General features: G+C 54.4%; 1 protein-coding gene across 6 annotated transcripts; it reads left to right on the top strand.

Moving 5' to 3' along the window:
- Positions 1–3166: 3166 nt before the first annotated feature.
- On the top strand, positions 3167–21890 carry EXOC7 (exocyst complex component 7). Of its 6 annotated transcripts, none has more exons than XM_058284769.2 (20): positions 3167–3423; positions 3618–3683; positions 4784–4968; positions 5137–5242; positions 9694–9916; positions 11001–11168; positions 13941–14033; positions 15817–15962; positions 16199–16351; positions 16643–16741; positions 17086–17148; positions 17443–17509; positions 18283–18321; positions 19022–19087; positions 19386–19506; positions 19778–19873; positions 20973–21036; positions 21196–21237; positions 21347–21480; positions 21717–21890. In XM_058284769.2, the coding sequence occupies exons 1-20, from the start codon at positions 3364–3366 to the stop codon at positions 21817–21819; spliced, it is 2094 nt and encodes a 697-aa protein (XP_058140752.1). In that variant the 5' UTR covers positions 3167–3363; the 3' UTR covers positions 21820–21890. The 6 variants fall into 6 exon arrangements, 4 of the variants coding, with proteins under 4 accessions (XP_058140752.1, XP_058140753.1, XP_058140754.1 ...); XR_011646945.1 differs by having other exon boundaries at positions 3242–3423; positions 20865–21036; XR_011646946.1 differs by lacking the exon at positions 18283–18321 and having other exon boundaries at positions 3242–3423; positions 20865–21036.
- The last annotated feature ends 210 nt before the right edge of the window (positions 21891–22100 follow it).

The raw sequence follows: 22100 nt of genomic DNA, 5'->3' as shown, positions 1-22100 counted from the left end.
GGTGACCCCATCAGCCCCGCTGGCCTGCCTTTCCTCGAGCTCGTGAGTCCTGCCTTGGAAACCAAGAACAGTCGCCCAGCTGTGACGACAGGTAGCCCCACGCCTGCCCGTCCTGCCGTCAGCTCCGCTCCAGCTCTGGCCTGCGAGCTCAGGAAGCGGCCCCTCTTCCCGGCAGGCGGCACCTCTCCCACTTGGCCACTTCTCGGGCTCCCCCCGGGAGGCTTCTGGTCCTGCCTTCCAGGCCTCCCCTCTCCAGGCTCCCCCTGTGCCTCCATCTTTCAAGTGCTTGTGTTTCCCGGAGTGATGCCCAGCCACTTTTGAGGACCTGAATTCAGTTGATTTCAAATCAGTTTGCTCAGGGGACAATCAATTTTGCAGTTATGAAAATGATTTTAAATTTCATCCGGGAAAAAATAAACAAGGGAGAATATCCAGGAAGGCTTTTTTTTCCCTCTTCTGGGAAAAAAAAGAAAGAATAATATTGTATCCCCAGCAAAGGTTAAACGTAAAATTAAATTATAAAGCTACATTACTTTAACTGGTTTGATTCTGGTGTTGAAATAAGCACAAACACTTCAATGAAATAGAATATAGCCAAGAATAGGGGCTAACTATCTCTGGGGACTTAATTGTGGGATATAGATAGCATTTCAAACCAGTGGTTGAATAATGAATTAGTGAATAAATAGTATTGGGACAATTAGCTGTCATCTGAGAAAAAAGTCTAGTAGACTCAATGATGTAAACATTGAAAAATAAAAGCACCAGGAAAAAAACAAGACATTAAAAAAAGAAGAAAAAAGCTAGACTGGGGCAAGCCTTTCCAAGCAAGACATAAAACCGAATAGCTATGAAAAGAGAAGTTTGATAAATGTAAATAAATTCAAAAATTAAAATTCCAATAGAGCAAAATAGCAACAACAAAAAAATTTAAACCACATGATGAGAAAGCAAAAAATAAAACTTTTCACATAAATGATAAAGGTTAATTTTAATATATAAAGATTTCAGAGGGAATTACCACATGGGAGGTGCCAGGATCAGTTCCTGGTGCCTCCTAAAAAGAAGAAGAGCAAGACAGCTAGCAGAGAGCACAAACAATGCAGGGGTGAGGGGAGGAGGAATTTTTAAAAAAAGAATTCCGAAAAATCAATAACATGAACAGCATTATACAAAATAGACAAAGAACATTAAACAGGCAGTTTAAGGACAGAAAAATATATCAACGGGAAAGATGCTCACCCTTACTTTTAATTGAAGCAACACAAATTAAATAGATACCATTTCACCTATCAGGTTGGCAAAAATGTTTAATTTTTCTAATACTGAGTGTGGAAAAAGGTATATTTATACATTCCTGTTTGGAGTGTAATGTAGTTCCGTCATTTTGGATGGCAATTTATAGATATCTGTAAAGATTTTTAAAGTAAATACACTTTGTTCTAGCACTTCCACTTCTCAGACTGTATCCAGTGTATAGATACATGTCTAAGGATGGTCATGTTTATGTCATGTATGTATAGGGGGCACAAGGCTCTCTGTAAATGATAGTTGGCTGCCAGATTACACTTAAACATTGAAGGAAATCTGAGAAAAGACAGACGAGCACACTCATACAGTTTATATATGAAAGTGCAATGATATTGTACAAACAGTTACATTCATAAAAGATTGCCTTCCAAAGACCTAGAGAGCAAGATGTTATTAATATTTTTCTTGAGTATCTTCTAGGCTGTTCAGAGGCTCAGAGAGGTTAAGTTCTGGCAGAGGGCCTCGGGTTGGCCCACCTGATCCCAAAGCCCTCACCCCCTCTCATCCCATACTGAAGCACCAAAGAGTCCCCCCACCCCCACTTGGTTCTCAGGACTACACCAGGACCACCTCAGCACAATCATGCCAAGGGCCCTTACACAGTGATTCTGCCCCCATCTTTCATCTTCTGGGTATTTCCTTCATCACCATTTTCACAGCCACCCACATCCTTCACCAGGTTTGAAATTTGTCCTCCTGCCCCAGTGGAAGAGCTACACAATCCCTCCCCAGGCTCTCTGCCTCATTTCTTCCTCCTCTTTGGGGAGTTGAATCCTGGGGGTGACTTAGGATCCCTTTGGGCTTAGTGCCCCCCACCCTTCTCCCCCATCGGCACAAGTCTTTGTATCTTCTTGTGCCTGGATGCAAGCTCCACAGAAGATCTGAACAAATCAGGATAGCCATTTACTTCTCCAAAGGCTGAGGCCAGAAGGTAGGTGGGCAGGGAAGGGCTGGAGGAAGGAGAGGCCCTAGGGGAGTAGAACTGGATCTTGTAGGGGTGTCCTTGGGAACCCAGAGCACCCAGAGCCTTGATCCAAAGGTGTCTTTTGACCCCCTTCCCTGCAGCTGTGGTTAGAGGAGACACTGCCTGGGCAGAGTTAGCTGGGGTGGTCTGGAGTTGGCCCTGCCAGCCCCTAAGTCCGCCTGATCTCCCCAAAACCCCTTGGGACATGCACCCTGCCGATCTGAATACTTTCCAGCACCCCTCAATCTCTTCCTGGCTGACAATAAGGTACTGAGGCCCGAATTCTTCCCACAAATCTGGGGCCTTTCCAGACCTAGGTGAGCTCCCAGCAGAAGCGACTGACCCCAACAAATAAAACCTCACAGCTGTCTCCAAAACAGACACCCTAGCGTGGGGCCTTCCACGGAAAGCTCGGAGGCCCCGAGACGGGTGCTCTGAGAACCCTGCCAGGCCCGTGCACTCGGCCTGCCCGGGCACCAGGCACGGGATGGGTCTGGATGCCCGGAGGGTCGAGGGTGGGCGCTCTGCCTCAGGTCCCAGATCGCTACCTGCCCTCAGGGCCCGCTCAGTAAGCTATAACTTAATGCAGGGCCTAGAGGGGGAATGGACCACACAAGCCCCGGGCTCACTAAGTGGGCACATACTGGGCGTCTATTTTGTGGCACGATCTCCGCACGTCACCGGCGCCCGGACCCAGGAGGCAAGGTGGGGACGCGGTTTCGCCGCCTTCCCCAGCGGCCTTTGTCAAAGGGTCAGTCTTCCAACCCGCATGTGAGCCGTAACCGCCCTGCCTGCCGCGGGCAAATAATATCTTTCAAGAAGCTTCTCTGTAGAGGCCGGGAACCCACATCTAGAGGAAGCCACGGCGCTCGGAGGGAGGCCACTCTCCCCAGACACACCCAAGATGGCCGCTTACCCGGGCCCGCTTCTGAGTCCCGCGCCGGCGCAATTCCACCAGCCACTCCCAACATGGCTGCCCAGCGCGGCCCCGGGGCGGGGATAAGGGCGGAAGTGGGTGTGACAGGGCCGGGACCCGAGTGGGACCGTTGGGAAAGGTCCTGCGAGTGGGAGCCGCAGGTTTCGGTGTGATGATTCCTCCTCAGGAGGCGTCCGCCCGGCGGCGGGAGATCGAGGACAAGCTGAAGCAGGTGACGCTGGTGATGGGGAGTCGGGGGAGGTGTGGGAAAGGGGCCGAGGTCCGGGCCGGGCATCTACTCCCGGAGGAGGCAGGGTGGGACGGGAGCACTTCGCGGGAGGAGATGGGCTTGGGCGAGGGGCGAGGACGCAGGAACCTCCCTTAGCCTCCCGCCTCTAGTAATGTCTTCCCTTCCGCTCCCCCCAGGAAGAGGAGACTCTGTCCTTCATCAGAGACAGCCTGGAGAAGAGCGACCAGCTCACCAAGAACATGGTGAGAAACCCTTTAGCAGGGAGGGGCGGAGTGGAGCCGTGCGACCCGGCGGTTCCGCTGCCTCAGGTCTGGGCTAGTGGAGTAGGTAGTGATGGTGGTAAGGTGTGGGTTTCTCTGGCAACAATGTGGCATGTCTCGTACCTACCCCCCTCCTCCATGTTCCAACCCCTCATGAAGATCCAGCAGCCCCCGCCTCCCTGGACTTTCTGCTGTGTCTAGGCTCTCCATTATTCTCTCCCGCCACAAACATTTGGTGAGACTGAGTAGGTGGGCTAGGTGCGGGTCATGTGTCACCATTAACTCAAGTCAGGACTGTCCCTGTAGGGGTGGCACTTTGAGAATTCTTTGAGGTTTGATGTGACTGATTGCACAGACTTAACCATCAGCTCCAGGGGACCTTAGGGGTAGAACAAGCTCTAAAGTCAGTTGGGAGATTAGTCCCTGCCCTGCTCCTTACACCACAGTTTTGACTCCAGGCAGGTAACTCTGAGCCACAGTTAACTCGTGTGCTAAAATGGAGACATTGTCAATTCCCCCACACGTGACTGTCACATGAACTGACGCATGTGAACCCATCTTGCACAGTGCTTTGTATATAACTGGCGCTCAATAAGTATTTGCTTCCTTTTTATTCCTAGGGGAGATTGGACAGGCACAAGTTGAGTAGACAAAAACTTGGATTTGCATTTGGTAACACAACGATTAAGTCCTATTCCTTGCACAAGAGAGTCGCCCTTAGAGAGAGGATTTTGAAGGTGCTGGCAATGCTTTGGGGCTATTCTGTATGAGACGACTTCCTGCTCAGACCAGGAAAGCTTCAAAGGGTAGAAGGGAAACCATCCCGGAATGATTATCTTAGGAGTTAATTTGATGCTTAGCTTACCTTAAATCGACCAGTTTTGGAGGGACCATCTCCTAAGTGCCAGACACATGCTAGGTGCTGGGGAGGTATGGGGTGAACAGGTAGATCCTGTCCTTTCCTTCATTGAGCCTATTGTCTGGAAAACCAGAAAACAGGCAGGAAATGGCAAAGACCTAGTGGTTGGAAGGAAGCGGGACTGATAACTTGAGGCCTGAGAGCAGAGGCTTTCTCCCAACAGGTATCTATCCTGTCATCCTTTGAGAGCCGTCTTATGAAACTGGAGAACTCCATCATCCCCGTGCATAAGCAGACGGAGAATCTGCAGCGGCTGCAGGAGAATGTTGAGAAGACCCTGTCCTGCCTGGACCATGTCATCAGCTACTACCATGTGGCCAGTGACACTGAGAAGATTATCAGGGAGGGGTGAGCCATTGCCAGAGGGCCACATCCCCAGGGCCTCCTGGACCACCCCCTCTCGGCCTTAGAAGGGAGGGGAAGGATATATTTGAGTTGGGTTCCCTGTGCAAATACATGGCCTTAGTCCTTCCTCCCCACTGCTCCCCTGCCTGATCAGGCTCTTTTTCTTCCCAGCCCCACAGGTAGACTGGAGGAGTACCTGGGAAGCATGGCCAAGATACAGAAGGCCGTGGAGTATTTCCAGGACAATAGCCCAGACAGCCCAGAACTCAACAAAGTGGTAAGGGGCCAGCGGAGTAAAGGGGGAGGGTTGGGGACATCAGTCCCTCCCTGGTCCCATAAGGAACCCTGGGGTAGCTCAAAGGAGTACGCAGTAGAATGAACAGAAGTATATAGTAAAATTACAGGTTTATGTTTTTGTTACATTTTTGTAACTTATTTAAATTGTATATAAAATGTAAATTTAACATTTAAATTTTATCAATATATTTGGGCCATGCAAGACTACCTCTAAGGTGTGTGTCTTGCCCAGAAGGAGTGGGCTGAGGACCAAAGATGGGAAACTGGTTTTTCTCCTGACTAGAAACCTTTTGCTTAGAGCAGTGCTCCCCAGTTTTTCTCCCATCGCAGCATACCCCTGAAATGAGAATATTTGTGTGGCACGTGGGGGCATGCTGGCTGCCTGGAGGCTGACGGGGTCAGTACCTTGGCACACCTGTAACCCAGTGGGCGCACACCAGCAGAAGCAATAGCTTCCCACCCATGCACAGGGAACCAGTGTTTCAGGGATCGGGGTGGTGTCAGGGACCGCAGAACGTTTTTTTCTAAGAGTCACTACCAAGTTTCCATCACAGCGTGCAGGGCTCTGAACTAGAACTTGGGGTGGGAGGTGGGGGTAGGGTGAAGGAGAAATCAAAAGATAGGAAACTGTAGGTTTGTCCTAGGGGTTTGCCTTTTCATTTCAGCAGAAAGACTCCAACTCTTTTTTTTTCAATCTCTCTCTTTTATCATCTTTACTGATATAAAATCTGTTTAAAGTGTGAAATTCAGTGGTTTTAGTATAGTCACAGAGTTGTACAACCATCACCACGATTCATTTTAGAACATTTTTATCACCCTGAGAAGAAACCCTTCAGCAGCCACTCTTTTTTTTTTTTTTTTTTTTTTAAGATTTATTTTTATTTATTTAATTCCCCTCCCCTCCCCCGGTTGTCTGTTTTCTGTGTCTTTTTGCTGCGTCTTGTTTCTTTGTCCACTTCTGTTGTCGTCAGCGGCACGGGAAGTGTGGGCGGCGCCATTCCTGGGCAGGCTGCTCCCTCCTTCGCGCTGGGCTGCTCTCCTTATGGGCGCACTCCTTGTACGTGGGGCTCCCCTACGCGGGGGACACCCCTATGTAGCACGGCACTCCTTGCGCGCATCAGCACTGCGCATGGTCCAGCTCCACACGGGTCAGGGAGGCCCAGGGCTTGAACCGCGGGCCTCCCATGTGGTAGACGGACGCCCTAACCACTGGGCCAAAGTCCATTTCCCCAGCAGCCACTCTTTACCTCTACCCCGGCCCACTCAGCCCCTGGCGGTCACTTTCTGTCTCTGCAGATTTGCCTATTCTGGACATTTCTTCTAAATGGAATCTTATGACTTTTGTGACTACCATTTTTCATTTAGCATAATGAATTCAAAGTTCATCCTTGTTGTAGCATGTATCAGAACTTCAGTCTTTTTTTTATGGCTGAAAAACATTGTGTTGTCTGGCTAAACCACATTTTGTTTATCCACTCATCTGTTTATGGACATTTGGGTTGTTTCCACTTTTTTGACTATTATGAATAATGCTGCTGTGAACACTTGTGTACAAGCTTTTATGTGGACACATGTTTTCAGTTTGGGGGGAGGGGGTATATACCTAGGAATGGAATTGCTAGGTCACATGGTAACTCTATGCTTAACCTTTTGAGGAACTCCCAAACTGTATTCCACAGTGACTACACCATTTTACATTCCCACCAGCAATTTTTCTACATCCTCGCCAACACTTGTTGTTATCCGTCTTTTTTATTATAGCCATCCTAGTGTGTATGTGAAGTGGTAGCTCACTGTGGACTTGAGTTCCGTTTTCCTGACGGCTCATGATAATGAGCATATTTTTATGTGCATGATGTCCACCTGTATATCTTCTTTGGAAAAATGCCTGTGCAGAATCTTTGCCCATTTTTATTTATTTATTTGTTTGTTTGGTTGTTTATTTTTCTCCCTTTCCCCCCTTGTCTGCTCTCTGTGTCCATTCATTGTGTGTTCTTCTGCATCTGCTTGCATTATCCGGCAGCACTGGGAAACGGAGTCCCTTTTTTGTTGCGTCATCTTGCTGTGTCAGCTCTCTGTGTGTGTGGCATCACTCCTGGGTGGGCTGCACTTTTCTCACACCAGGTGACTCTCCTTATGGGGCGCACTCCTTGCGTGTGGGGCACCCCTACATGGGGGTGCCCCTGTGTGGCACAGCACTCCTGGCACATGGCAGCACAGCGCATGGGCCAGCTCACCACGTGAGTCAGGAGGTCCTGGGGATTGAACCCTGGACCCCCCATATGGTAGACAGATGCTCTATCAGTTGAGCCATATCTGCTTCCTACCCATTTTTAAATTGGATTATTTGCCTTTTTATTGCTGAATTATAAGAGTTCTTGTAAATTCTGGAGTCTAGTCCCTTGTCAGAAATATGATTTGCAAATAATTTCTCTCGTTCTGTTTGTCTTTTTACTTTCTTAATGGTACCACTTGCAGCACAAACATTTTAAATTTTGATGTAGTCGAGTTTATATATTTTTTCTTTTTCAATCCCTTTCTAATAGGAAGACAGATTAACAGTGCAGTAAGAAAATAATCAGCCAGAACTTATTTTTAAAAGCAGTTTAATTGAGATATTCACATACCATACAATCCATGCAAAATATACAATCAGTGGCTTTCAGTAATCACAGTGTTGTGCATTCATCACCATAAAAACTTTAAGAACAATTTCCTTACTCCAGAAAGAAAAACTCCACCCCCCTTAGCAGTCACCTCTCAGCCTCTATGCTTCCCCAGCCCTACCTAACCACTAATCTAGTTCCATTTTTATAAGGTGATTTATATAAATAGATATAATCATACAGTATGTTGTACTTTGTGTCTGGTTTCTTTCACTTAACATAATGGGTTTTTTTTTGGGTCTGGTAGTAACATCTTGAAACATTAACATACATTTGTTCAGTTTTAAAAAAAAAACAGTCTTACTTATGCGGTATTACCCATACTCGTATTTCATATGAGGTTTTACTGTGCTGTACAGTCCTGTGCTAGATTTTTTAGCTTTCCTTCTAGTAATATGCATGGCCTAGGACTTCCCCTTTCAACCACTGTCATACCCATTTAATAACACTGCTAATTACAAACACTATGATGTGCTTTCACCTTTTCTATTCATTTCCAAAGATTAACAAACAACGTTTTTACCAATTTTGTACAAATTAGCCCTCAGCTTTTTGTTCTCTAACCTCTTTCTATTTTCTGGTGACCTGTATTCTAGTTATTAATCCATGAGTTTACATAATATATTTGGTTCATAATAGTGCAGTCATACAGTATTTGTCCTTTTGTATCTGGCTTCCTTCACTCAATGTAATGTCCTCCAGGTTCATCCATGTTGTCATATGCTTTACAACTTCATTTCTTCTTCGAGCTGCATAATATTCCATTGTGTGTGTACAACACAATTTGTTTATCCATTCATGATTGATGTCATCTGGGTGGTTTCTATCTTTTGGCAATCGTGAATAACGCTGCTCTGGGCATCGGTGTGCAGATGTCTGTTCATGTCACCGCTCTGTTCTTCTGGGTATATCCCTGGTAGTGGTAATGCCAGGTCTCGTGACAAATCTATATTCAGCTTCTTTAGGAATTGCCAAACAGTCCTCCACAATATGGCTGTACCATTCTGCATTCCCACCAACAGTGAATACGTGTTCCTATCTCTCCACATCCTCTCCAACGCTTGTAGTTTTCGCTCTTTTCAATAGTGGCCATTCTAATAGGTGTGAAATGATATCTCATTGTAGTTTTAACTTGCATTTTCCTAATTGCTAGTGATGAACGTTTTTTCATGTTTTTTCTCACCATTTGTATTCCTTTTTTGGACAAATGTCTATTCAAATCTTTTGCCCATTTTTTCATTGGGTCGTTTGTCTTTTTATTGTTCAGTTGTAGCATTTCTTTATGTATCATGGATCGTAAACCCTTTGTGATTTCCAAATATTTTTTTCCCATTGAGTTGGCTGCCTTTTTACCCTTTTGACAAAATCTTTTGATGTGCAAAAGTGTTTAATTTGAGGAGGTTCCATTTATCTACTTTTTCTTTTGTTGCTTATGCTTTGGGTGTGCCATCCAAGAAACCACCACCTGCCACAAAATCTTGAAGATGTTTCCCTACATTTTCTTCTAGTAGTTTTGTGTTCCTATCATCCAGTACTTATTAAGCATCTTTTTTCCGAACCTTGAGATTTTACCTGTGAGCATAAATTTTGAGAGAACCTGAGGTAAAGAAATAATCAAGGAGGCTTCCTCGTGTTTCTCCTCTGGGTTGAAGGAAGTGAAGGTAGAGGGAGGCAGAGGCCCAGAGTCTGAAATGCAGCGGGAGAAGGCGAGGGCTGGCTGAAGCTGCAGCAGCAGTGGGTGCTCTTCCTTCCACCATCCCTGTAGAAGCTGCTGTTTGAGCGGGGGAAGGAGTCGCTAGAGTCTGAGTTCCGCAGCCTGATGACCCGGCATAGTAAAGTCGTCTCCCCTGTGCTCATCCTGGATCTCATCAGTGGTGAGGACGAGCTGGAGGTCCAGGAGGAGGTGCCTCTGGAGCACCTGCCTGAGAGCGTGCTCCAGGATGTGATCCGCATCTCCCGCTGGCTGGTAGACTATGGCCGCAACCAAGGTGAGAGGGCACCAGCCTGCGCCCTGCCGCCTCTGGCAGGGCCAGAGGGAGTGAGACTTAATTCTGATAAGGTTTCTTAATGCCCTTCCAAAAGTCTTTATGCAACTGTGTGTGTGACAGAGTGTGTGTACATGTGTGCAAAAGAATAAATATACATTCTTCTTACTCAGCTCCCAAACGGAAGCTCTGTCCTACAATTGGATTTTCCTCTAGTGATTATATATCTCAAGATTGTTCTGTATCACTAGATTTGCTTTGTTTTCTTTAATAACTGTGTAATATTCCATGGCATGGTAGTATCATTTCTTTCCCGAGACCTAGAAATTTTATTTATATGTGAGTTCAGCAAAATTTTTAAAAAATTAAAACTCCAAAGAATATTCCATTTCAGCTTCTTGGCCCTCCAAACTCTTCTCCCCTTTGTTTATGTGGACACATGCCAAGTTCTGCATTTATCACTTAGTCTACCATCGCCCCACATTCCTGGTGTGTGATGGCAGCTCTCTCAGCTGCCATGTCTGTGCCACATGAATACTCCAGTGCGTCTTCTTATTTTTCTCTCCTCTGTGTCTCTTGTTGCGTCATCTTACTGTGCCAGCTCTCTGCATTGGCTGGCACTCCTGATTGGGGCAGCATTCCTTCACGGGGTGGCACTCCCGTGTGGGGTAGCATTCTCGCGTGGGGCAGTATTCCTGTGTGGCCAGCACTTGCGTGGGCCAGCTCACTGCACAGGCCAGCTTGCCCTCACCAGGAGGCCCTGGGCATCAAACCCTGGACCTCCTATATGGTAGACGGGAGCCCAGTTGGTTGAGCCACATCCATTTCCCCCTTAACTTTATATTTTAAAAAACCATGATGTAAAATTTACAGCTACTTGTCAATTCTTTGGGGAGTAGTTTTCTCTTTTAAGATTCTGCCTGGTTTGGAATGAGGCCTTGTGGCCATTGAGACCCCGAGCCTTTGCTAGGAAGTGGTTGACAACAGAAACACTGAGCTCACTGCTGCCCCAAGGGCTGCATCTCATGGGGCCAGGCAGAGGCAGGGACCCCAACTGCCCCTCCTCATGCGTGCCGTCTCTCCCCAGACTTCATGAACGTCTACTACCAGATTCGCTCCAGCCAGCTGGACCGCTCCATCAGGGGCCTGAAGGAGCACTTCCGGAAGAGCAGTTCTTCCTCTGGGGTTCCCTACTCGCCTGCTATCCCCAACAAGAGGAAAGACACCCCCACCAAGAAGCCCATCAAGCGGCCAGGTCAGCCCCACCCTTGCCCATCCAGCAACCGGGAGAGGCTGGCTGGGACCTGGGTGGCTTTTGTCCTTCCTGGGGTTTAGCAGTGCATCTTCATGGTACCCCCCACTGTAGATACACAGGCCAGAAAACAAGCGTCTCTGGGGCCCCCACCAGCATGGCTCCCCGGCAGTGAGGCTTTTCCCATCTACCCAGCAGAGTCAGGGGGTTCCATAAATGTCTTTGGCAGGGGGTATCCCGGAGATGTGCTCATTTATTTCTGCAGAGGCAGGTGACAGAGGGCACTGGGCCAAAGCCACTTGCAGGGCCCCCTTTCCCTCCCTCAGTTGACTTACAAGGAGGCCGGGATGTTGCTGTGGCCAAGGCGGTGGGTGAGGGGCCCAGCTCTCTAGCCCCTGCCTTCCAGAACACCAGGATGGTTTGAAAAGTGAATGCGGGAGCAGTTGTATTTTCAGTCAAGCCAGAAAGGGGAAAAAAAATCCCAGGCCATCCTCTCCGAAGGACTTAATCTAGCTTGGAGGCTTCACTACCAAGTCAGTGCTCCGTTGTGGAAAAGTCAAGGAAGGGTGTCGTGTGGGGAGAGGCCTGGGATGTGGGGCGGTCGTGTCCTAGGTGAGCGGCTTGCTGTCTCTCTGCTCTTTCTCCCCATTATCATCATGTCACCCACAGTCTGTGCCCTGGTAAACAACTTGACAGGCGTGGCGGTCTCTGGCTAAAGAGAGTTGCTGGCCACAGCTTGAGGAGGGCTGGGACAGTCCAGAGGGAGGGGCTACTGCAGGGCGCACTGGGGACAGAAAGGCAAGGACGCCAGGGTCTCCCCTGTCTCAGCCCGCCCTGGCTGGACCCCTGCCCTGCTGCTACATAGGCCCATACCTGGGGGCTCCACACCTCCCGACAACAGGACCCTCCTCTCCAGGCCCTTCCTGTCCCTGCCTCTCAGAGGCCTGGCCTCCGTTCACACTGCCGGGCACACCTGCTCCCCCACAGGCCTCTGTTTAGTGTTTGGAGAATGACCTGGTTGAGTCTGAATGGGTGGAGAGGAAGCCGCTTTCAGGGGCACTGGGAAAGCTAGGCCCAGTAGCCCCCCGCGGGAGGCACCCCAACTCCCCCCTGCAGTGTGGCTCTCCTGGCCATACCCCCGGGAAATCTGCTGCAGTGACTCCGCTCACCAGCCTGCCAGGTTGCAGCTGCTATGGCGGTATTCTCCGTACTGGGGAGCCTCAGCAGGGCTGTGCCCACTCCCCTTCTGCCTCCAGCTCAGACAGGCCCCCTGGAGGCCCCGGGACCCCATCTGCAGTGCCTCCCGAGAAGCCTGGCCAGCAGGGATGGGCCTTTCGGGGAGGAGGTATCTGATCCCAGGGGTCTCGTGGTGGACCGCACCCACTCCGTGCAAGTTGCCCTGTGGTTTCTGTGGGCTGTCGAGTTGTCAGGAGCTGGCAGGCACAAGACTGACACCAGGGACAGGAGAATCAGGCCTTGGGGACGTTAGTTCTGGGCTCCAAGGAGAGGAGCAGGGTGGCCTCAGTGGGCAGTGAAGACACCCACTTGAGCGTTGTCTGTGCAGTGGGCCCTGATGGCTTTGGCGGCTCCCCGATCCGGGTCCCCGATGCACACCCTTAGCCGTCTGCTTCCGGGGTGCATGGGCAGGAAGTGCTTCGCTCCTTAGCGAGGCCTGCTTGGAAGGAGGTTGGGGGGGCCGGGGGCTGAGCAGGGGCTGCGGGATGTGGACCTTAGGAGCCGAGCATGGTGCTGCGCCGCTGTTCCCCTGCCTCCCCGGGCCTTTGGGGGAGCTGCCTGGCTGTGCCCCAAGTGCTCAGGGAGGGGAGAGAGAGAGACGTCTGCAGGGCAGATGGACCAGAGTTAAGCTCCTGTGTGCCCCCCCACCACCGTTTGTTTTCTTAACACGGTAGCTGTGTTCATCTGTTCTAAAGGTTATTTTAGTTCCCTAAATTTCGTGCCCTGAGGTGTCCCATCCCCACTGAGATGGCTGCCTGAGGACACTGGGTGCTGCCAGGCAGTTTGGTTTTGACTGTCATAACATGTGATACTAACTGTTGTTTTCCCCCCTGTGCCAAGAGCACATACTTGCTCCTGTGGGTCTCCCTCCATGCCTTCTGTGTAGTGGCTTCTATTAACTTGTGTTGACTTCTTGGTTCTTGAGTTTTTTCCAGTTGCTTTGGGTGGTTTGGGCAACTCCTCCTGTGTCAGGGGCGAGGCTGCCTTGGTCCCCAAGCCTTTTGTCGGGGATGCCACTCTCCCAGTCACCCATACTCCTCCAGCTCCCTGGTTCTGCTGCCCCATGACACTTGCTTGGCCCAAGGCCCAACACTGAGCATGCTCAGAGAACTCTGCCTGTTCTTTGGGCCTGGGCAGGGGCCACTGGCTGTGAGCGCTCTGTCAGCGGCTCCTCCCTCCCGGGCAGCGCCCTCATCTGTTCCAGTAGAATGCTGCTCCACTCACAGGATTTTTTGTTTTTGATCCCTTAGTGGATCTTTGCTCATTTTACCTCCTTCACCCTCTGTGCTTCCAAAAATAAACTCAATACCAGGCTAATGAGAATCAAGGGCAAAATCAAGAGCCCCATTTGGAAGAAGAAATGTTTCCTTCCCCTCCTCTCCATCCTCAGGGTCTCAGGGGTGGGGAGAGGTGGTCCCGCGGGCATGCGCACTGTTGGGGGCCAGCGTGGGGCCTGGGGGCTGGGGAAGGGCTGCTGCTGTTTTCTCTCGCTCATTTCCTAGGTCTTCTTGTCTCCTCTCTGTGTGGCTCTGATGACAGGGACGATCCGTAAGGCTCAGAACCTTCTGAAACAGTATTCCCAGCATGGTCTAGATGGGAAAAAGGGGGGCTCTAACCTCATTCCTCTGGAAGGTAATGACCTTGTGTTCCTCTCCTGTCCCCACTCCTCCACTGTGTGTCCCTTTCCTTGGCAGGGCAGAGCCCCCAACCACCCCGGAGGGCCTCGGGAGCCACCTGAGGGGGCCGGGGGGGACTGCAATTCCCTGGTGCCACCCAGTCTTCCGCAGGCGCGGGGACCAGCCTCTGGCCCTGGCCCACTCCTGCCCGTCTGGTGGCAACTCTGCCCTCCCTAGGCACCCGCTCCCTCCCCGCCTGTCTCTGTCTTTGTCTCCTGTTTGAAATCAGATAAAGGTTCTTTGTTGTGGGGCAGCCCTTTCATGCTCCGACCAGCAGTGGCAGGACCAAGCCAGCTTTGGCCTCCCAACACCAGCTTTGGAAAGGAGCGGGTGTGCAGCCGGGGGGACAGGCAGCCTGACCCCTGGGGGACAAACGAAGGCTGCTCCCACTCAGTGGTGACGTGTCTCTGCATTTGGGTCTCTCCCCAAATGAGGTGAGGTGGGGAAGCTCCCCGGGGCTTAGCATCAGACCGTCTGTAGCTGCCGGAAGCCCCTCAGCACTCTCCTCGGCCCCCCTCAGCGTTCCCTCGGCCTGCGGGCTGGGAAGCCAGCTCCCGAGGACGGTGCTGGGGAACTGCAGGTCAGGCTTGAAACGGCCGTTCCTGAGGTGAATTGAGGCAGAAGGGGACCCAGAGCCCTCCCCGACACCTCTTTCCCCCACTCCCCACCTCACACCCCACCCCCGGAGATCGAGGGCTTCTTCCCCGGACCCTGAGGGGCAGCCCCCTGGCCCCTGGACGACCCACTGCTTGTGTTTGTGCGGCTGACGTCTCGCTAGGTCACGAGCGTGATTTCCGAGTTAGGCTCCTGTCCCAGGCCCTGAATGACAAGCACGGGCAGCCGGCCAGTGAGTACCGCAGCCCAGCCCTGAGAGCACCCGCCGCCAGCTCCCTCAGCAGCGTCCCCGGAGGGCCTGCTCGTGCCGTGGATGGGCCCAGGCCTGCCCTCCTGCTTTCTCCTCCCTCTGGTCTCTCTCTTCTGGGCACTAGGTCTCCTTGCCTTTCCCGATGGGAGTGCCCACCTGGCTGCCAGGCCCGGGCCAAGAGAAGCCGCCGCTGCTCGGAAGGCAGGCAGAGAGGGAAGGCAGCTCCCTTGAGGGCAGGAAGCCCTGGCATCTTGACGTCAGCAGCACCTCCAAAGCTCTCAGTGCTTGGAGCCCATTCCCTTGCCACCTGGGACCAGGCTGTTCTGTCACTCGTCCCGCCCCCGGGCGTCCAGCCCCGGCCTCCCAGAGTGGCAGCCTGTCTCCTCCCGGGGCAGCAGACAAGCAGGGAGGCCTCCCTCCATGGGGCTCCTATTACCTCTCCTTTGACCCCACGCCAGCCAGCCTCCTCCGGCCGTCCCAGACCTCCCAGAGGCCTGGCGGGCTGGGGACCTCAGGTGGACGAGCACGGGGCCGCCCCCTTCCTGGGCTGCCCTCTCTCCATACAGTTCAGTCCTCAGCCCTGGTGGCCAGGAAGCTGACTCGGGGGTCTCCCTCCTCATCCTTTCATCCTTCCCCCTACCACATCCAGTAGCTGAAAACGCAGGCGGGCAAAGGCTTGACCCCAGCTCTTGCTTTGCCCCCGGAGCCAGTCGGGCCAGATATGGTCCTCACGGCTTCCAGCCCCAGAACATTCGGCCTCTCCTTGTGTGCTGCGGGCTGGGCTGCAGGCACAGGGGCCAGGCAGAGCCACGGCCCCCGGCAGGGAGAGTGGCTGTCCCCAGACCAGTGCTCACAGGTGCTGCTGTCCCTACAGGGAGAGATGACATGCTGGACGTGGAGACGGATGCCTACATCCACTGCGTCAGTGCCTTTGTCAAACTGGCCCAGAGCGAGTACCAGCTGCTGACGGACATCATTCCTGAGCACCATCAGAAGAAGACCTTTGACTCCCTGATCCAGGTCCCGCCACGCCCCCCAGGGGGCTCTGACCAGCAGGCCCCTGGTGGGAGGTTGGGGCAGGCCTCGCCTCGCAGCCCTAGTGCAGCCGCCACCTCGCGCCCTGGGTATCCCCATGGCGTGTCCCAGCCGCCACCCCCCCCTGCCCCCTCTCTGCCGCAGTGGGCTGGCTCTCCCCCTGCCCCCCAAGAGCTGCCCACGCACCCCTGCCCTCCCTGAGCCGTCTCTCTCCCCCTCAGGATGCGCTGGACGGGCTGATGCTCGAGGGGGAGAATATCGTATCTGCCGCCCGGAAGGCCATCATCCGGCACGACTACTCTGCTGTGCTCACCGTCTTCCCCATCCTGCGGCACCTCAAGCAGACCAAGCCCGAGTTTGACCAGGTGCTCCAGGTGTGTGAGCAGAGAGGCCCTCGGGGCCGCAGGCAGGAGGAATCTGCCGCCCCCTCGCCCCCTGAGGCAGCCCCGTTCTGTGGCCCGTGCCTCTGCTCAGGGGATGAACCGAGCGGCTTGTGAAGGCACCTGGGCAGGCGTAGCTTCTCACGAGGGAGGGGAGGAGGGCTGGCAGCTCCCTCGGGCCGGGGGCCTGGGAGGCGGCTGGACGGGGGTCCCGGCTCACGCAGGGTGTGCTGGGGAGGGCACGGCGGGGCTCTGGCCAGCGTGAGCAGCCCTGCGCTTCCTCAGGGCACGGCCGCCAGCACCAAGAACAAGCTGCCCGGCCTCATCACCTCCATGGAGACCACCGGAGCCAAGGCCCTGGAGGACTTCGCGGACAACATCAAGGTGCCCGCTCTCCCTCCCTCCACGTCCTCCGGGCCAGGCCCCAGATGACCTGGGTCTGGGGCGCCTCAGGCTGGGTGGGCCTCCCTGGAGGGGTGCTGGCTGTGCGGCCACTTTCTGTCAACACCCATTTGTTCCCTTTCTTTCCCAGGGGGCCCTAGAGCCCTCCGAGGCTGGCAGCTCCCGCCTCCCATTTCCGGCTTGTCCTTGCTCAGCCACTGTGCCTGAGGGGGGTCCTGCCACTGGCCTACCAGAAGGTGGTGCCATGAGCAGGCCACACCCGTGCGGGTGGGCCCTCCGCCTCCCTAGGAGCCGTCTGGGAATCAGGGCCTTGGTTTTTCCCACAGAACGACCCAGACAAGGAGTACAATATGCCCAAGGATGGCACAGTGCACGAGCTCACAAGCAACGTAGGTGCTACTGAGGACCCCTGGGGGGTGTCCTGGTGGGGGGCTGAGCACCAGCTCCCACAGAGGGGCCCCAGCCTGGCGCAGAGTCCTGCCCTGTACCTTCATGAATGGAGGCTGGTGGCAGCATGGACCACTGTGAGGCACTCGGCGTCTCCAGCTGGCAGGGCCTTTGCACCAGGAAGCTCCCTGGCCCTGGACTGCCCCGTGTGGTCGGAAGGGTGCCTTGTGGAGGCAATGGGACCCTTGAGTCCTGGCCATTTGACCTGCTCCTGGACCCCTTTTCTCCCCATCTAGGCCATCCTCTTCCTGCAGCAGCTTCTGGACTTCCAGGAGACAGCGGGCGCCATGCTGGCCTCCCAAGGTACTTGGCACCTCCCAACCTGGGCCCTCCTGCCCCCCCCCATGCCCCACACCTCCCTCTTGTCTGGCAAGTGGGATTAGGCCTTCTGGAAGACTGCCCATGCTGGGGAGATACAGCCAGCCCTGCTGAGCAGAATGGGAAGGCGGCCTGCAGAGGGGCCCCCAGCCTGTCAGCACCCCTGCTGAGGATCCGGAGGAGGAGGTTTGACAGCCTTTCGAGACCGTGACCTCCAGCCCCTCCTCTTGGCTCCTTTTACCACCCTCAGCCTTGGGAATGGCACTCACCTGTTAGAAGGCCCACCCTGGACCCCCTTCCGTATTCCCCACCTCCTCTGTGCTCACCTGTCCTAACTAGTCTCCCTCAGCTGACCCTTTCAGCGGGCTGGCCTCTCAGGCTCCCCCAGCCTGCACTTCTCCTTTGCACACTGCCCTGGCCTGCAGGAGCTTGCGAGTTTGGCATGTTGTGGGGGGCGCAAGCCCTGAGAATCATCCCTGCTTGGTGATGTTGAGGCCCCGGGCCCTTCCTTTCTCCCCCATGTTGGGAGTAAAGAACCAAGCAATGGCCTCTGGCCTGCATCCTCCAGATCCCCAATTTCCGGCATGCTCCCCGGGCTTCTGAGGGCCGGCCTGGGTGTGTCCCCTCTGGTTCTGGCTGGCGTGGGGTGCAGTCCGCTGGACCTGGGTGCCTGGGCCGTCTCTAACCTTCTGTACTCTGCGCCTCTCTCCTCTTGTCTCTCCCTCCCTGCCCTCTGTGCACTGCCTCTCACTCCGTAGTTCTCGGGGACACATACAATATTCCTTTAGACCCCCGAGGTAAGCAGCGGGGCCCGCGGCCCGTCCTCCCCTCCGAAGCCCGTGGGTCAGGTTCCCTGGGGACAGAGGCGCCTCGACAGTCTCAGGACCTGGCTGGGAGCAGGGCTCTCGGGGACATGGGGTCTTTCGGGGTGCCCTTAAGGCTCTCAGCTCCCTTCCCGGCCACTCTGTCTCTGAGCCTCTCCAGGCCGCACCCCGTTGCGCCTGGCACCTGAGCACACCTCCAGGCTCACCCGACCCCCTCCCCACTCCCACGCCTCCCTTCCCCCTTGGCAGCAGGTTCCCTCTGGTTGGAAGGGCCTGGTAGAGGGGTCGTGGGGTATATGGGGGAGAAGGGGGAGCAGCCATGGAGAGTGGGCCTCATACACCCCATCCAGCATGGGGCGGGGGCTGCGGGTGGGTAGGGGGCTTGGTGCCCTACTCCTGCCCTGCCGTGGCCATGGGCCAGCTCCTTAGCCATGCCACCCCATCACGGTTGAAGGGCTTGCCCAGGGTTCCAGAACAGTGCGAGGGCAGTGCTTCCCGTGGCAGGAGGGAGCCCTGTGGTGCAGCAGGTCCCAGCCTTGCCTCTGGAGCTGCTCTTGTCCCATCTGCCTGAGAAAGGCTCTGGGGTCTCCTGGGTGTCCCCATGGCCTCGGGCAGGGCGTAGGGGGTTCTGTCCTCCGCGGCCACGGTATTGACAGACCTCGTCTTCTCACAGAGACCAGCTCTTCTGCCACCAGCTACAGCTCCGAGTTTAGCAAGCGACTCCTAAGCACCTACATCTGTGAGTGTTCTCTTCCGCAGACTACAGCCTCTGACAGCTCTGTTCCCTGCCTTTGCCCTTCCTTCTCCTCCTTGTCCACTCCAGCTATCCTCAGGTCCTTCTCCTGAGCCCCTCCTGGCCTTTGGAGCTGCCATCGTCTAGTTCAGGGGCCCAGGGGAGATGGCCAAAGCCTCCTGAGGGCTGTGGAGTTGGGAGGAGGGGCCGAGAGCCAGGGGTAGGAATTGATCTGTGGCTCCCAGGAGTGGGTTGTTTGGGTGAGACTGTCATGGGGGACACAGCCGTACCCTTCCCTGTGCAGGTAAGGTCCTGGGCAACCTGCAGTTGAACCTGCTGAGCAAGTCTAAGGTGTATGAGGACCCGGCTCTGAGCGCCATCTTCCTGCACAACAACTACAACTACATCCTCAAGTCTCTGGAGAAGTGAGTGGGCTCCAGGCTAGCCCACCACACCACACCCTTCCCTCAGCCTGCCAGGGCTTGCCACGCCCTCCGCCCCCCTCTTCTCAAGGGGGCAGTGGAACCTTACTCGGCTCAGTCCCAGGACCCAGGGAGGTGGGCGCGCTGCCCTCTCAGGGTGCCTGAAGATCGGGGTGGGATGGGAAGCCCTGCCCCTGAGCGCCGGTGTTGCTGCTGAGGCTGGCTGCCCTGGCCCGGAGCCAGTGCCCTTCCTGTGCCTTTACCCCCACCCCAGGTCTGAGCTGATCCAGCTGGTGGCTGTGACCCAGAAGACTGCAGAGAGGTCGTACCGGGAGCACATTGAGCAGCAGATCCAGACCTACCAGCGCAGGTGAGAGCCCTCGTGTCCCCACCACTCGTCTTCCTGCTCAGAGTCTCCAGACACCATCTGGGGCTTCTACCCTATGGGTCCCAAGGCCACACTTCTTTTTTTTTTATTTAATTTTTTTTTTTTTAAGATTTATTTATTTCTCTCCCTTTCCCACCCTTGTCTGCTCTCTCTGTCCATTCACTGTGTGTTCTTCTGTGTCTGCTTGCATTCTTGGTGTCACTGGGAATCTGTGTCTCTTTTTGTTGCGTCATCTTGCTGCGTCAGCTCTCTGTGTGTGCGGCACCACTCCTGGGTGGGCTGCACTTTTTTCATGCAGGGTGCACTCCTTGCCCGTGGGGCACCCCTACACAGGGTGCAGCAGCACTGTGCATGGGCCAGCTCACCACACAGATCAGGAGGCCCTGGGGATCGAACCCTGGACCCTCCATCTGGTAGACGGACGCTCTGTCAATTGAGCCATGTCCGCTTCCCCACCACTTCTTTTTTGTCAAATTCCCGGGGGTGGAGAGAAAAGCCCCCTCCCTATCTTCCCCACTCCTCTTGGAGGGCAGTCGACCACGTGCTAAGGCTGAGCCTGCGTGGGCTGTCACCGGTGTGGTAGCAGCTAGCCCAGGACAGCGAGGCTGCCAAAAGCAGCTGACCGATTCGCTGGGAGTTGAGCTTGTCTGCGGTGCCCCTCCGCTCCCCCAGGCACCCCCTTGTCCGCAGGCTGTTCACCCTCCCTCTGTAAGTCTCTTCCCCCTGAGTGTCTCCCTCTTCCTTCCCAGTGGTCTGTCCTTTGCGCCCTCCGTCCTTTTTCCTCGGTTCCTCCGTCTTAATTTGCCGAGCGGGAGGTCTGAAGCGTAAAGCATTGGCTCCCTCTATTGCTCGCTGTATTTCCTGTTCTTACTTCGTAAAGCTAGCAACATAAACATTTTATCTTCCCACGGAAAATCTGTTGTTTATTGCCCAGCCGTGGCCCCGATTGATTTCTGCCCCCACCTACCCCCAGCCCCCCCACCATAGATCAGGAGTTTAAAAAAACAAAACCCGCCCGAGGGAAGAAGCTGCCCACGGGCTGACCCTCCTCTGCCTCGTGCTTCCCTCCCTGGCTTGGCAGTTGGTTAAAGGTGACCGAATACATTACCGAGAAGAATCTACCTGTGCTCCAGCCCGGAGTCAAGGTGATACTTTTGTCTTGTCTCTGGGAAAAGATGGGCTGGCGTCACTCTGGGACTGGACGGCCAAGGAGGCCTGTGCCTTCGGGGCTGCGGGGAGGGGACTGGGGACAGGTGGGGCGGGAGTCCTGCTCTGAGGACACCTTCTCTCCTTGGCTCCCCCAGCTCCGGGACAAGGAGCGGCAGATGATCAAGGAGCGTTTTAAGGTGAGTCAGGGTCCCGTCCCCTCCACTCCCTGCCGCTGCGCTGGCAGCAACACAGACCCAACACGTGCATCTCTGCGTTCATTCCATGTCCCCCTTTTTTGGTGACCAGGGCTTCAATGATGGCTTGGAAGAACTGTGCAAGGTGCAGAAGGCCTGGGCTATTCCAGACATGGAGCAGAGGGACAAGATTCGCCAGGCTCAGAAAAACATTGTCAAGGAGACCTACGGGGCCTTCCTGCACAAGTGAGCCATTAGCACCCCCGTCCTGGCCCTGTGCCCCCCACGCCCCCAGCTGTGCCTCTGTACCCTTCTCCTCCTCAAGATGAAGGAAGGGGCAGGGGGTTGGGGCAGCAGATCTGGCGCCTGCGTCACTCAGGGGCACCCTGCACCCCGTCTGAGGCCCTACCTGAGGGCTGTGGGCTGAGGGTGGAGCTCAGGTGGGAGAAGCCTTCCTGCCCCCTGACTTTGGTACCTGGCAGGTACGGCAGCGTGTCCTTCACCAAGAACCCGGAGAAGTACATCAAGTACCGCGTGGGCCAGGTGGGCGACATGATCGACCGCCTTTTTGACACCTCGGCCTGAGCCTGCTGCCACCCCGCCTGCTTCCACCAGCCTAACCTTGTCATTGGACAGATAAACCAGTGTTAACTTGCCTCTGGGCCGGGTGAGTCTGAAGTCTTTTGGGACGGGGACCTGTCTTTGCTGCCCCAGCCAAGAGCCCACCCTGAGCCCTCTAGTCCTGCAGCCCACATTCCCCATCAAACCAGCACTGGTTTGCAAAACCCCCGCATGCCCGGGGTTCTGTGAACCTGACCATAGCCTGCAGGAGCCACGTGACAGCTTCTGGAACAGGAAAGGAGAGA

This window comes from Dasypus novemcinctus, chromosome 21, assembly GCF_030445035.2.
Source record: "Dasypus novemcinctus isolate mDasNov1 chromosome 21, mDasNov1.1.hap2, whole genome shotgun sequence".
In the NCBI taxonomy this organism is placed as follows: Eukaryota; Metazoa; Chordata; class Mammalia; order Cingulata; family Dasypodidae; genus Dasypus; species Dasypus novemcinctus.
This window is presented reverse-complemented; position numbering and strand designations above follow the sequence as displayed.